The sequence below is a fragment of the Coregonus clupeaformis genome, unplaced genomic scaffold, assembly GCF_020615455.1.
Source record: "Coregonus clupeaformis isolate EN_2021a unplaced genomic scaffold, ASM2061545v1 scaf0728, whole genome shotgun sequence".
Taxonomy (NCBI): Eukaryota; Metazoa; Chordata; class Actinopteri; order Salmoniformes; family Salmonidae; genus Coregonus; species Coregonus clupeaformis.
Genome location: NW_025534183.1, coordinates 229,871 through 244,546, shown reverse-complemented (window position 1 = coordinate 244,546; position 14,676 = coordinate 229,871). Strand labels below are relative to the sequence as shown.

The 14,676-nt window shown below is 41.8% G+C and overlaps 1 protein-coding gene across 1 annotated transcript; it reads right to left on the bottom strand.

Moving 5' to 3' along the window:
• Positions 1 to 4,540: 4,540 nt before the first annotated feature.
• Positions 4,541 to 14,262, bottom strand: LOC121558762. Its single transcript, XM_045216508.1, has 11 exons — positions 14,022 to 14,262; positions 9,716 to 9,804; positions 9,317 to 9,463; positions 9,051 to 9,196; positions 8,806 to 8,942; positions 8,659 to 8,681; positions 8,389 to 8,499; positions 8,077 to 8,300; positions 7,814 to 7,985; positions 7,553 to 7,680; positions 4,541 to 7,425 (listed from the first exon to the last, which is right to left on the bottom strand). Exons 2-11 carry the CDS (start codon positions 9,795 to 9,797, stop codon positions 7,108 to 7,110), a joined length of 1,488 nt encoding a protein of 495 aa, XP_045072443.1. The 5' UTR covers positions 9,798 to 9,804; positions 14,022 to 14,262; the 3' UTR covers positions 4,541 to 7,107.
• Between the last annotated feature and the right edge of the window lie 414 nt (positions 14,263 to 14,676).

The following is a 14,676-nucleotide window of genomic DNA, read 5'->3' as shown; positions in this document are numbered from 1 at the left end:
TTCCATCCCGAGAATAAATCACTTTTCTCCTGCTGTGAGAGACTGCTGTCTCCTGGCTATCAGCCCTGTCTCTGTGTTTGACCAAAACTGGCTCTCCTTCAGCGCCATGGAGTGCACAGGTATTACGGTTGCTGTCCTTTCAGCACCACAAGCCTTTCACATTTGATGTGACACTGTTGTTGTCTCTATTGGTGATAGTGTGATAGTGGTGCTGGCTACCATAAGCTGTGCAAACAGTGCATTATGTTCAAATCAAATTGTATTGGTTACATATACATATTTAGCAGATGCTATTGCGGGTGTAGCGAAATGCTTGTGTTTCTAGCGCCAACAGTGCAGTAGTATCTAACAATTCACAACAATACACACAATACACTCAAATCTAAAAGTAAAAGAATGGATTGAAGAAATATATAAATATTAGGATGAGCAAGGTCGGTGTGGCATAAAATAAAATATGGTAGAATAGAATACAGTATATACATATGAGATGAGTAAAGCAAAAATATGTAAACATTATTAAAGTGACTAGTGTTTCATTATTAAAGTGGCCATTGATTCCAAGTCTATATATGTAGGGCAGTAGCCTCTAAGCTGCAGGGTTGCGTAACCGGGTGGAAGCCGGCTAGTGATGGCAGGTGAGTTACCGCCGCTCTGATATCCAAAAGTTATTTCCGGCTGTAATGTAATAACACAAAACAAATACTGGCCAAATAATGTAAGAAATACTGCAAAGTTGCTTAGGAGCTAGAAGCAGAGCTGCCATATCTGTCGGCGCCATCTTCAAAATGCTATGTGTCATGTTGTGTCCATGCGGGTTCTGTCTGTGTGCGCGGCAGCCCGAAGCGCGGCCTGTTTGATTCATTCATAATGTCATCAAAAAGCATTGCTCCTCCTTCACTAGAACTAGAATGGGCCGACTACAGAATATATAATGTCTGGCGTATTAAGTGATGCTATGTTTTCTGTTCTTTTCATGTTTGTTTTTTTATTCAACTTATTGTTAGATTTTTGGTCCCTCTGAAGGCCTAGGTCCTATAGTCACGGTCTGTTTGTGACGTCAGTGTGTCATGTACTGGAAAAGGGTCTATAACCACTTCCTCAAAATAGTCAGAAAACTCAAGAAATCTGTCATTAATGTTGATGTTTTTGCCGAGGAGATCTTAGTGGTGCAATTTTACATTTAACTAAGATGTTTGTTGCTCAATGAAAAAATCTGCATGAAAACGACTCGTCTCTCATTTAAGGACAAATACTTTATTGAATAATACCTACTGTTGACCAATAACCCCCTTCCCCTTCGGCTACAGACTTCGGCTTGACTCGAGGAAAAAATGTTGTGTGCCAGAACAGCTGAAAAAAACCTTAGCGTAAGTCCAAAACGAAAACAAAATGTTGTCATAATATATGCACAAACTCTTCCGAACTGTTTCGGCTGGGAAGCATGCTGACGCCTTAAAGGCTAACGAAAAGTATGTCTTACAATGGTTTCAGTAGTCCTACATTGTCACAAGGTATAGATTATACCCCTATTTAGACCTGAAGTAGCAGACAGTCTTAATCCAGATTAGTGACATTGTCGGACTACTAAAACCATTTGTAACAGAATTTTAGCTAGTCTGCCTAGTTGAATAAAGGTTCAATAATAATAATAAAATATGTAGATGCTAAAATCTCCACTGTAGAACACACAGGGTGTTCACTCCTTAGGCCTACCTTCCTTTCTGCGTCGGACTTCGGCCTCAAGTCTTGGGTGGAAAATCTACTTCTGAAAGTACCATGCTTAGATTCATACACAGCCACAGTTTCGATGCAAACAAGACACACTGGTTTGGCATTGGAGAAATAGGATGAATATATTTTAATAGAACAGGTAGGCAGTGATGGAAAAAGTACCCAATTGTCATACTTGAGTAAAAGTAAAGATCCCTTAATAGAAAATGACTCAAGTAAAAGTGAAAGTCACCCAGTAAAATAGTACTTGAGTAAAAGTCTAAAAGTATTTGGTTTTAAATATACTTAAGTTTCAAAAGTAAACCTAGTTACAAACCCCCCTATATTGTAAATTCAATCCGGTTGGTATAAGATTGAAATGGGAAAATAATGTACCTGTGAAAACCCTATGAAATAGCTCCCCAATACCGTCTGATGTATATATTTAATGTATTACATGAATGGTGACCACAGCCCTTCCGACAATACATTTAAATCGTGTTTTCCTGTGATTTTTTCCACTCTGCTGCATGTTTTCAATGTATTCCATTTCAAATGTGTCTCCCAGTGCAGCTTTACTTCCAGGCTGTTATGACAGATCTGGCCGTATCTTCTCTCTATGGTTCTAGGCCTACACCAGGCATAGGGATGGTTGGTAGAAGATTGAAATAGACACTAACTATTTCACTTAAAACAGTTTGTTTCATTTAATTATACACAAGAGAAGAAGAGGTTGCCCAGCATAAATTAATGTACAAACATTATTTTTCATCATTTAGCAGATGCTCTTATCCAGAGCGACTTATAGGACCAATAGAGGTTAATTGCCTTAATCAAGGGCACAACAACAGATTTTTCACCTAGTTGGCTCGGGATTCAAACCAGCGACCTTTCAGATACTGGCCCAACACGCCAGATCAATTAACTTCAATACAGTTATTCAAATACATTCATAATCAATTAATAAAATAATGAATCTAGTTTTAAAAGACAATTTATAAAACACAAGTAGTCAATTCATAGCCTGTTTATCATTAAACAGAAGTTGTTTAGTAATATAAAATAATCCACCCAAACTGATCATCACACCATCTTTATCTGATGTACACTGAGTGTGCAAAACATTAGGAACACCTGCCTAATTTTGAGTTGCACACCCCATGTGTCCTCAGAACAGTCTCAATTCGTCGGGGCATGGACTGTCCAAGGCGTTGAGAGCATTCCACAGGGATGCTGGTCCATGTTGACTGCAATGCTTCCCACAGTTCTGTCAAGTTGGCTGGGAGTGGATCTCTACCCCAAATAGCTCATTCCATCTCCTCCCACAGATGCACAATTGGATTGAGATCTGGTGACTCGGCAGGCCACTGCAGTTAGCGGAATTCACTGTCATGTTCTTGGAACCATTCCTGGACAAGGCTTGTTGCATGGGGCATAATCCTGCTGAAAAAAATATGTTTGCAGATGGATACACTGCTGCCATGAAGGGATGCACCTGATTGGCAATGATGTTTAGATATCCTGTGGCATTCAAATGTTGCTCTACTTTTATCAAGGGCCCGATGTGTGCCATGAAAACACACCCCACACCACCACCACCAGCCTGCAATGCTGACACACAGCATGGATGCATGTACTAATGGTTTTCTCCATACCCTAGTCCTCCCATCAGTGTGAAACAGCAGGAACCGGGATTCATCAGACCAGGCAATGTTTTTCAAATTCTCCAGTGTCCAGTGTTTTCATTCCTTAGCCCACTGCAACTGCAGTTTCTTGTTTTCTGCTGAAAGCTAATGGGGATCCATAATAAATACACCACAACTACATCATTAAGGATCATAGCTTTCACCTGGGTTCACCTAGTCAGTCTATGTCATGGAAAGAGCAGGTGTCCTTAATGTTTTGTACACTCAGTGTATGTTGTGTCTACTAGCTCATTTCCCACAGAAAACTGCAGAGGGAAGCAGTACCACCCAGTCAACCATCAGACTCCATTGTGAGGCGCCTCACAGAGGATATTCAACCCTAAGGGCAAATCCAAGGTCATCTCAATATCATTACACACAGTAAAAACAGAAGTGTTAATTTAACTCCTATCGAGTTGAATTTAACTCTGTTTCAGATAACATTTGGTCCCACTCAAAATCAGTGTAAAATGTACTCTTTGGTCAGTGTAAAACTTTTAGAGTTAATTCTACTCCATATTGTGTAAAAAATAACAATGAAATGTGTCAAAATATTTAACACTGTAGTTTAATCACACTGTTGAGAGTAATATGATTACACTGTATAGAGTTAAGTCAACTACAATTTTACTTTAAAAAATGACACTTTAAAGTGTAATGATATTTACTTTTCATTTCTCTACAGTGTTTTTTTTATTTTTATTTAAATCATATGATGTAGTGTTACTGAATTATAGAAATATCAATACTATCACTCCTGAGTGGCGCAGTGGTCTAAGGCACTGCATCGCAGTGTACTCCTGAGTGGCGCAGTGGTCTAAGGCACTGCATCGCAGTGCTAACTGTGTCACTAGAGATCCTGGTTCGAATCCAGGCTCTGTCGCAGCCGGCCACGACCGGGAGACTCATGGGCGGCGCACAATTGGCCCAGCGTCGTCCAGGGTAGGGGAGGGAATGGCCGGCCGGGATGTAGCTCAGTTGATAGAGCATGGCGTTTGCAACGCCAGGGTTGTGGGTTCGATTCCCACGGGGGGCCAGTATAAAAAAATATGTATTCACTAACTGTAAGTCGCTCTGGATAAGAGCGTCTGCTAAATGACTAAAATGTAAATGTAAATCAAATAAAACAAAGCACAATAATACAAGATGAGAGCACCCACATTTATTGAAAAAAAAAAGTATAATTTCAATGTCCGTGAATTTACATTGTACACCCATTGCCTTGTCTATGACAGAAGTATAACATCATAAAAATGTTCACCAGAGAAAGCAATATGGCACAACAAGGAGAGCTGTGTCATTTCCTCCATATGACCTTTGTATGTCAAAAGGTCTAGGGTAGTGCAGGTTGTCGACATGAAAAAAAACTAAATCATGCTTTGATCTGATCACCTCATATGCATGGAAATGTTCTTGAAAAGTTACTGTAACTAAAGGCACTGTGAGTAGTAACAGTTTTTCACACATTATCAGAACTGACTCAATCTGATAAAACAAGGGCACTTCAGAGTCAACTTCGCCACAGATAACCAAGTGTGGGCGATAAACATACCCATTATGTTTAGCCCAATTAACCTTCATAACCTGAATGCTACTGGGCACTTGCATTGCCAAAGCAATTTCAGAACCTCTTTTTACCATATTTAAAGCCACCATTTTTCCTGGACCAATATCTAACCGACTAAAAGTTGTTGATCTTCGCCAACTATATGCCATATGATTCTGATGCTTTTTTGCCAGCGTTTTGGTAATATTTTTAAACGATTTAAGCTGTTTTTTGAAAAAATTGTGTTTGCCTTCATACCTCATACACCAACTATGAAGTACAGGCCCTATTTTCTGGATGCAGCGGGGATAGTGGATAAGAAAATGGTGCTTTGGTAAAAGTTTTTTCTGAGGATACAACTTCTTAAACAGTGTATGGTGATCAACAATCAAATGTTTTAAATATACACATAGACCTTGAGATAACATGGGCGAGAATATAATGTTAATTATTTGCAATAATAAAAGAAGCAGGCCCCAGTGTTGGTCAGTAGAAGTTACCAAATCTCCAAAGATAAGAGGAACATTCCTAAGTAAGCACCAGGACTGAATTGCATTCAGTCCCAGATCATTAGATCCTTCACTTAAATTAACAGTCACAGGCCTGTTATTTCTCTCTGTGAAACCATAATCAAAACTTTGTATTCTTGAATGTATTTCTCCTGATGTAACATGTTTTTCATTCAAATACAGAAATAATAACTTCAATTCGTACTGGCCAACCCCTTCTAACACATCATGCATCACATCAACTGAGAAGTTCTCAGTTGTGTGAAAATACCTCAATGAATTTAATATGCATGACCTTTTCACACCAAAAACATACGGAAGGGATGGATTACAAGCCATTTCTTGACAGTGAGCAGTATGCATATCTTTGGTGCGTAAAACTATTTTGGAAGAATCTTCAGAGAATTCTGTTTGAAAGTCCTCCTTTTCTGCTAAACAGAACCTGCAACAGTACCTTGCACTGAAAGACTCCACCAGACCAAACAAACTATGCAAACCCAAATTATCACCTGTTACCTGTACTACAGTGCCACGTACATAACCACTGTATAATGGAATCTCAATACCATCGCTCTCTAACACTTTAATGTCTCGAACAATGGGAGCAAAAATTTCACTAAAACCATATCGTTTAACATCTTGAGTATGAAATAAGGCGCACAGGTGTATGTTAGCCAAAAAAGAATTCCATTTTGGAGAGAAGTTTCTTAAAGTAAAATATACTCCACCCAATTTATGAATACCTCGCTTGGAACCCAATGGGTTGGCGACCTCAAAATCATCATAGAACATCTGGACCTGTATTGTCTGCTTCTCAGTTGAGAACAGGGGGTGACTTTTAAAAAAAGATCCATCACAAATATCTCTCAGTCTAGAGTTTCTGGTAGCTGAGCTTTGCAACATTTCTGCAAAATACTGACTTTTAAATATTGACTGCAGTGTAGATAAAATTGGAATATACATGAATTTATCTTGAACTACTACCTGATCATATGTTCCAGTCTTTTTATTTCGTCTTGTGTCAAATCTTGAACCAATCACACATTCAACTGGTTCTACTATTTCCCACTTGGCAGTCATAAATTTTGATCGCTTGTATTCCGAATTTAGAACTGTGAAAGGATTCTCTAACCCCTCAAAACACGCCTCAACTTTCTTGCACATTTCTGTTTCTCTTTCATTACTAAATACATGCTTTATCACTGTTTCTTTAGCATGCTGATGAATATCTTGAACAATCTCTTCCATGGAAATCACTACAGTATTTACTGTACTTTGACCAACACCTGCTGCCTTTAGATCAGAAATAACAGCTGCACAACTATTTACAATGTATGGCGAAGATAACTCTGACTCAGCCTCTAAACATTCAGTCGACACTTCAACATGAGAAATATTACTGGTGTTGACGGTACTTTGAGGGTCTGAAAGATCATCTTCTATAGAATCTACTAAACTTTCTCCGTGGCACTTGTTAAGATGTTTTCTAAAACCAGAAAAGCTACCAAAAGAACGTGAGCATCCTTCTTGACCACATTTCAGAAAAAGAGTCCTGCCTGTACATAGCCCATGAATTATCTTAAGGTGCTTAACAAGGTTGTTTGGACTTCCATGGTCACTTTTGCAAAGAAAACACTTCATAGTTTTATCTCAACTAACGCACCATTATTGCTCGCAACTCAGCAACTCTAGGAGTCTCCTTTGTTTCCCCCATGTCGATGTTATAGATGGTTGTTTGCACAAAAGTGAAAAAGCTGCTCAAGGAAGAACTGTATGACGTACCAAATACGTAATGGGCTTTAAAGACTTCGTCAAAAGCTCCTACTGAACCTGTTGCCTTGCATGGAAGAGCATGCTTGTCAACCACAATGAAGTAGGAGTGAATGCTGCTCTGTGTGGATCCCTGGGCGAGAAGGTAGGGCTGACTGCTTTGGGTGATGTTGTCAAGATGCTGCTGCACACTGGTTCCAACCTACAAAAAAAAACACATTCAACAGAATTGTTTTGGTGACTAACCTCTGACAATAGATAAGATCACCTCAAACTGTGCACAAGATTGAGATGATGGAATATATATTTTAAACAACTGTTAAGCATACCTTTTGAAATCTGATGAGCTGATCTACAGCTTGATATGCAGACATCTTTCCCGGCCTCTTTCTACCTTGTGCAGATGGTGGTAGCAAATGTAGCAGCAGCAAGATGGCAGACATGTCACTGTCCCAGCCTACAAATAAGTAAATAAAAACCTGGTTAACATTGTGCCGTAGCATAACATTCTTATTCACAACTTGCACCATTATGGACATATAATGCACACCTACATTATCCACATAAAAAGTAAAACAGTTCATTCATACCATTCTCAACTTCAGCAGCTGACTCAGCATTGCGCATCAAATCCAAGAGTTCTGTGGTGGATACAAGTCCATGGCTTTCCTTTATTACTTTTGCTTTGAAAGTGGTTGGCCACTTCTCCAAGAATTTGTTGGCTGTGGCCTCACCAAACAGAAGTCTGAAATCTTGTTCTATCTGCAATGTAACACACAAAGACAGAAATAATGAGTGTTACCTTATTCTTCATTGGATATTTTTGGTGATGCAGTGAATTAAGTTGTCATACCAGTCCTGGTGTGTCCAGAAATCTTGGGAAGACCGAGAAGACATCTGATGATTTGGCTTCATCGTTGACCATTGCTTGCCGATATATGAAGGTCATTTTCATCTTCTCACGGACAGTGTTTTCATCAGCAGAGTGTCTCAAAACAGCAATAGCTGCTTCCACATCCTCATCAGATGGCTCTCTGTCATAGGTGAAGGGCTGACGATCACGGCCTGGCCCACCAACTTAAGACAAAATACAGTGTTAAGAAATCCTTTCTGTACAATTCACAGGTCACCATTATAATTACATGTCACTGATCAGAAAACATACCTTTAGGAGATTTGCTGACTGAGGCACCTCTTTCCTCTGCTGTTTTTCTTTGTATGGTCTTCAATCGCCATGCAAGGTATCCGAACCACTCTCCGGATCGTAGTAATGATCCTATATTATTATAAATAAATTATAAAGGAGTACTATTCCCATTTCATAGAGTGAATATGTGCATAATGTTGCAATAACCCATTTACTTACATATCCATGTTGTGAGTATGGGTCTTCTAGATAGGGAAACAAAGCTACTATCCCCTGTGCATACATCACTCTGACACTTTTGGGGGGATGTCCTAGCATATGAATTCAAAGTTAACATCACACTGAATTGATATTGCACAACACATTTTACATAATTAATAACCGGAAAATAATAACAATGTTTCTTTACAGCCCATCTATATGCTTAATGCTTACCCATGTGTTTCTGTCATCTCAGCAGCAAGTATGTTGATCATCTGTCTTCTGGTGGCATCTGTCAGAGATTTGGTTTTTCCATACTCTTGCATAATGCGTTCACCACCAGGCTTTGATGTTAGGATTTTTTCAATCAGCTATAGGTGGAAAGAAATGTGCTTTCCGTAATTGTAAAACAATATGTAATGCTGTCACATGATGAAACAACATTCAGATTGGACTTAACAGCAATGTTCACCACTTACTGCTTTTGCCTCATAGTTTATGTGGCATGGCCTTTTAGGCTGGCTTCCTTCGCCAGCCGCTACTTCTTCAACATCGTCACACACAGTGAAATTCAGAATGATGGTGTCATCAGATGTACCCGAGCATGATGATGAATGAGAGGTATCTGTTCATTATGAAATTTGTGCAAAACATAGAAACATATTACAATAAACTGTTATTTTTAAGACAATAAAGGTTCTCATTCTGGCCTTTAAACTAAAAAACTAATTGAATGAATGAATACCAAGTCCATTGCCCAGCATGATTCTGAAAGTTCCAGGTGACTCCTTTACTAATTCTTCAAAAACATCTGAGTCAACTTCTGTGTCAGACTGGTCATACACCTTAATGTCTGGCTTTCTGCTTTCTGGTATGTTGAATTTTAGACACACTGTTAAAAAAAGAAGAAAAAAAGAAAAAACATGCATTCCCTTCTCACAAGAATCCAAGTTCATACTTAAGGTTGCCTCATGTGTTCACAAAATGATGAAAGACAAGGATCTGCACCTGATTTTATGTTACTGAAAATATAAAGCACAGCAGAAATGACTATAGACCTAAATAGATATCATAAGATAATAGCTTAATGCTGTATTATTTTGTCATTAGGGTGATATGTATTGCTTTAACCTATTATACCTACCTTCTTTCAAGAAAGCATTGAATGTCAGCTCAGACAGCTTGACGTATTTCTGCTCTTCCCCGAGCTGAACACGCAACAGCATTTTGCCTCTGTTAACAAAGAAAATATATATTCAAAATCATCATTTAGTGCTGGTTCAACTAAGCGTTAGCTAACTATCCATTTATCTCAGTAGTACTAGCTACGCAATGCACTATGCATTACTTAGACGTTACACTGCAATTACAAAGGCTGAAGTAGACAAAGTTGTGCTGGTTGAATATAACGTTAAGCTGCCATTTTCTGCAGCAAATGGGTGTAGGCTAGTTCAAGTTTAGAGGCACATTGTCCCATTAGCTACCAAATAACTAGCTATGTGTCAAAGTTAGCTAGCTCATTAGCCATTTTAGTTCGAACAGTAGCTAACCATTAAAATGGTTAAGCAATGTTAAACAAACCCGTCATGCAAATCAGTGATCTAAGTTATCGTTTTATAACACCAACATTAGCTGGCTAACTATCAGAAGCATGCTAACATTACCGTTATATATAGCTTGTGACGTCATGAGAGGCTACACAGCTTTCAGCGGGATTGCTCAAGTAGTGCAAGGAGACAAGGTTCAAACAAAACAAGGAATTTATTATAGGTCTTGGGAAATTAACGAAAATATAACAAAATTCTGTTCTCTTGTGGCTCTTTAAGGGTTAACAGTTCAGGGATGTCTCTTCCACATCCAAAATCATAATTCTCACTCGCTCAGATAACTTTTCCCCAGCCTTACTGTAGTCCACGTTGCAGCTAGTGGCCAACCCAGCAAAAAGTCCTTCCAAATGTCTCTCACGTATTTCCACAGGTGCATATATCCAAAGGTGAGTATTTCCCAAAGGTAAGTATCTCCAAATCCTTATATTCCTCATGGAAGTGGACGTGCAGCACTCTTGTCCTCCAGAGAGCCCAGGTTGGAGACTGTGTCTCTTCCCTTCCAAAACCTTCAGCTCATCAGCTCCTCATTTGTTTCAGCTGCGTGGGAAGATTGGCCATAGAGGGTTGGAGTTCCCGACCATACCAGCAGATGGAGCCATAGCTGTCTGGGTTTGCAGCCACCTCAGGGGATGTAACGTCCCTCCAGGACACAGCCTCTCGTGACATCACACATCCCCCTCCTCGGGACCGACGTCCTCGTCGGGTAAAGGCAGCGAAGAAGGCATCACGCCGGGAGAGGGCGTCCGCATTGCCGTGGTGCTTGCCAGACTGCTCTCTCTTCAACTCCTCCAACTCTAGGACCAGGGACTCAGCCTCCTGTTGTCTCTCCTTGAGTTTCTTACTGAACGCATCAGCCTTGGTTTTAGTAGAGTTTAGCTTCTGTTGAGCAGCTTTCAGTTCCTTCTCTCTCTCTGCCTCCGCATTCTTCATCTTGTTCTCCAACACCTTGTACTTCTCCTCTGCCTTCTTCTGGACCTCCTTACTACTGCGCAGGGTCTCCTCACACTCCTCGATGGTCCTGCGCAGCCTCTCCAGCTCCTCCTGTTGCTTAGGGAAGGAGCTCTGTTGGAGTTTAGCCTGGAGGATATCTAACTCTTCTGTCTTCATGTCTAACTGTTGCTTTAACAAACGATACCTCTCAGCGGTCCCCTTCAGACCAGACAGTTCTTTGTCCAGATTCTGTAGCTCCGTCTCTGTGTCGGTCTGGGCACCTGCCATCCCTATCAGAGCCCGGGCGGGAGTGAGTAACTCGGAGGATTGCACCGGAGCCTTCCCAGGATGAGTCTTGCCTCTCCGTTTCCGAGGTACTCGGGTTATCCTCTCCTGAGACTCTCTCCAGAGTGGGTAAAAGGCTGGGCAGTCTCGTCCAATTAGGACAGGGACGGGGAGGGAATCAACCACCCCCGCCGTCGTGTGTATGGTTCCCCGTGTGCTGGTCATTGTAAGTTCAGTAATGGGGTATTCTCTGGTGTCCCCATGGACACAGGAAACTGGGAGGACTTTCCCCGGGGTCAGACACGTTGGGCCCACCAAATCCTTACGCACCAGGGTGGCCCGGCTACCAGAATCCAGTAAGGCCTCCACATCATGGTGATTCACAGTTACCGGGCAGGTGGGGGGTCGATCTGGGCCGCCATCTACGACTCCCAAGAGCGAGGCAAAACGATGTGTGGGTGCTGAGCTGGAGGACTCCGCAGTGGGCATAGGTTCATCGGCTGGTTTCCCACACTGCCAGGAGATATGTCCCATCTCCCCACACCGGTAACACTGTCGAAGTTTCCCCCTCCTGGTGTACTCTTCTTGGACCCGCCTGGTTTCTGGCTCCCCCTGGAGCCGGGATAAGTCCTGACGTGGCTGGGTTCGAGACCTTGGGGTCCTTTGGACGGGTTCTTCCCATTTGTGGTGGGGCCGCACTCCTGGGGTCTTTTCGGGAAGCATTCAGCATCTCCGCTGTGGCCTGGTACTTTTCCACAGCTTCCACGGTCAGATCAGCCGTGGTCAAGGCCTGTTGACTGATGAACCGTTTTGCCTCATAAGGCAGGGCGCGTAGGTAACGATCCACCACAACGGCCTCCACCACCGCCGCTGCTGTATTCCTCTGCGGATCCAGCCATTTCCCTTGCGATTCGGACAAGTTCATGCATCTGCGCCCGAGGAGGTTGGTCTGGTTGGAAGGTCCAGCTGTGAAAGCGCTGGGCCATACCAAACTTTGTGAGTCCATATCTGCTGAGGATCTCAGACTTCAGGGCATCATAGTCAGTAACCTGGTCAGGGCCCAGGTCCCGGACAGCATTCAGCGATTCCCCGGTTAGAAAGGGGGGCTAACAGACCAACCCACTGTTGCTTGGGCCAGGCTTCCCTAGTGGCCGTGGCCTCAAATGCATGCAGGTAGGCCTCAATGTCATCGGTAGCTCCCATCTTAGATATAAAGTCACTTGCCTTTATTGGGCGGGTATTTTGGACCACCCTCTGTCTCTGCAACTGCAATTCCTCTGCCTTCAGAAGGTTGGCTTTCTTTTGCTCCTCCAAGAGAGCCACGTTTGCTTGCATCTGGGCTTGCTGGCCAGCAACAAGGGCTTTCAATATGTCCTCCATTTCAGTCGGGCGGGGAGCCTACGGCCAACTTGGAAAACTGGGTGATCAAACCTTCGGTATCCTCCTCTGACATGCACTATTAACGCTTGAGCGTGCCGTATTCTCCACCATCTGTGACGTCATGAGAGGCTACACAGCTTTCAGCGGGATTGCTCAAGTAGTGCAAGGAGACAAGGTTCAAACAAAACAAGGAATTTATTATAGGTCTTGGGAAATTAACGAAAATATAACAAAATTCTGTTCTCTTGTGGCTCTTTAAGGGTTAACAGTTCAGGGATGTCTCTTCCACATCCAAAATCATAATTCTCACTCGCTCAGATAACTTTTCCCCAGCCTTACTGTAGTCCACGTTGCAGCTAGTGGCCAACCCAGCAAAAAGTCCTTCCAAATGTCTCTCACGTATTTCCACAGGTGCATATATCCAAAGGTGAGTATTTCCCAAAGGTAAGTATCTCCAAATCCTTATATTCCTCATGGAAGTGGACGTGCAGCACTCTTGTCCTCCAGAGAGCCCAGGTTGGAGACTGTGTCTCTTCCCTTCCAAAACCTTCAGCTCATCAGCTCCTCATTTGTTTCAGCTGCGTGGGAAGATTGGCCATAGAGGGTTGGAGTTCCCGACCATACCAGCAGATGGAGCCATAGCTGTCTGGGTTTGCAGCCACCTCAGGGGGATGTAACGTCCCTCCAGGACACAGCCTCTCGTGACATCACAAGCTTTATAAAAAACAGTTAACGTTAGTGTAAGGAAGCCTGGGAAGCTATACAATAACGTTAGCTAACAATACTATCTGTATAAATGTTTTGTTGTTAGCGAACGTTATTTTACGTATTTACCATTCTGACAAACTTCATTCGTGAAAATATTGCAACACAAAGAAAGACAGTTACCGATACTGATTGCAAGCTAGCTAACCGCATGACAAGCACAATCTGCGCTCATGCCAAACGGTGGTGTCCTTCAAACGAACTGATTAGCTAAGTTAACGTTACCTATTTTTAGCCATATGAAACAGCAAGCCATTCACAAAAATATCAAACATATTCCATGGGTATATCATATAACAGTTATTACTGTCAACCATCTGAACTTACAAGCTAATTTAGCTGGCTGATGACGAGGTCACTGCAAGGGGGACCGCCGCATGGAACTCGTGAACCTAAAATATGACCTTGACATCAGCACAACTCTAAAATTATGTAAAGTTAAAAATACCGGTTTGGTGTTGAAAAAACGGGGATGTAACTTACCTAGCAATATCTGTGGCCTAGCTACTCCTTCGCAATCTTCCTCCACCAACGTACGTGCCAAACTTCAGCAAAGCAGAGTGGCGGGTATTCATCACTGCTGTAGAGTTGAAATTGTCACTGCGTATCTGCAGATTTTTACACTCACTTTTAACTCCACTGATAGAGCAACTTTACTCTCAAAAATGTTGAAAATACTCTATCTGGGTTAAAATAACTTTACTCTGAAATATTAACACCCCATTTTTTACTGTGCAGTAGAAACAAACAAAACACACCAAAACTGACAAGGTGAACACTGATCAGTAAAGTAAAGAGATGCTAACATTCTATAATGCGCTCTTTTCTCTGCACAGTTCTCTAACAGTGAGAAACAATAGGATTACAATAGTGTTCTACGCTTTCTTCATTTGATCCAATCCACTACCACTTCTTATGTATACGTTGGTGTCTTTTTAAATTCCCCAATCTGTAGAATCTCGTCTCCCAGTCAGTGCAGTGATAAGTCTTCTCTACAGTGTGTAACCGTTGGTGTGTTTTTAAGTTGCCCAATCAGGAGAATCTCTTGCCGCATTAAGAGCAAAAGTAAGGCTTCTCTCCTGTGTGTATACGTTCATGTGTTTTTAAGTTGCCCAGTCGAGAGAAACTCTTCCCACAA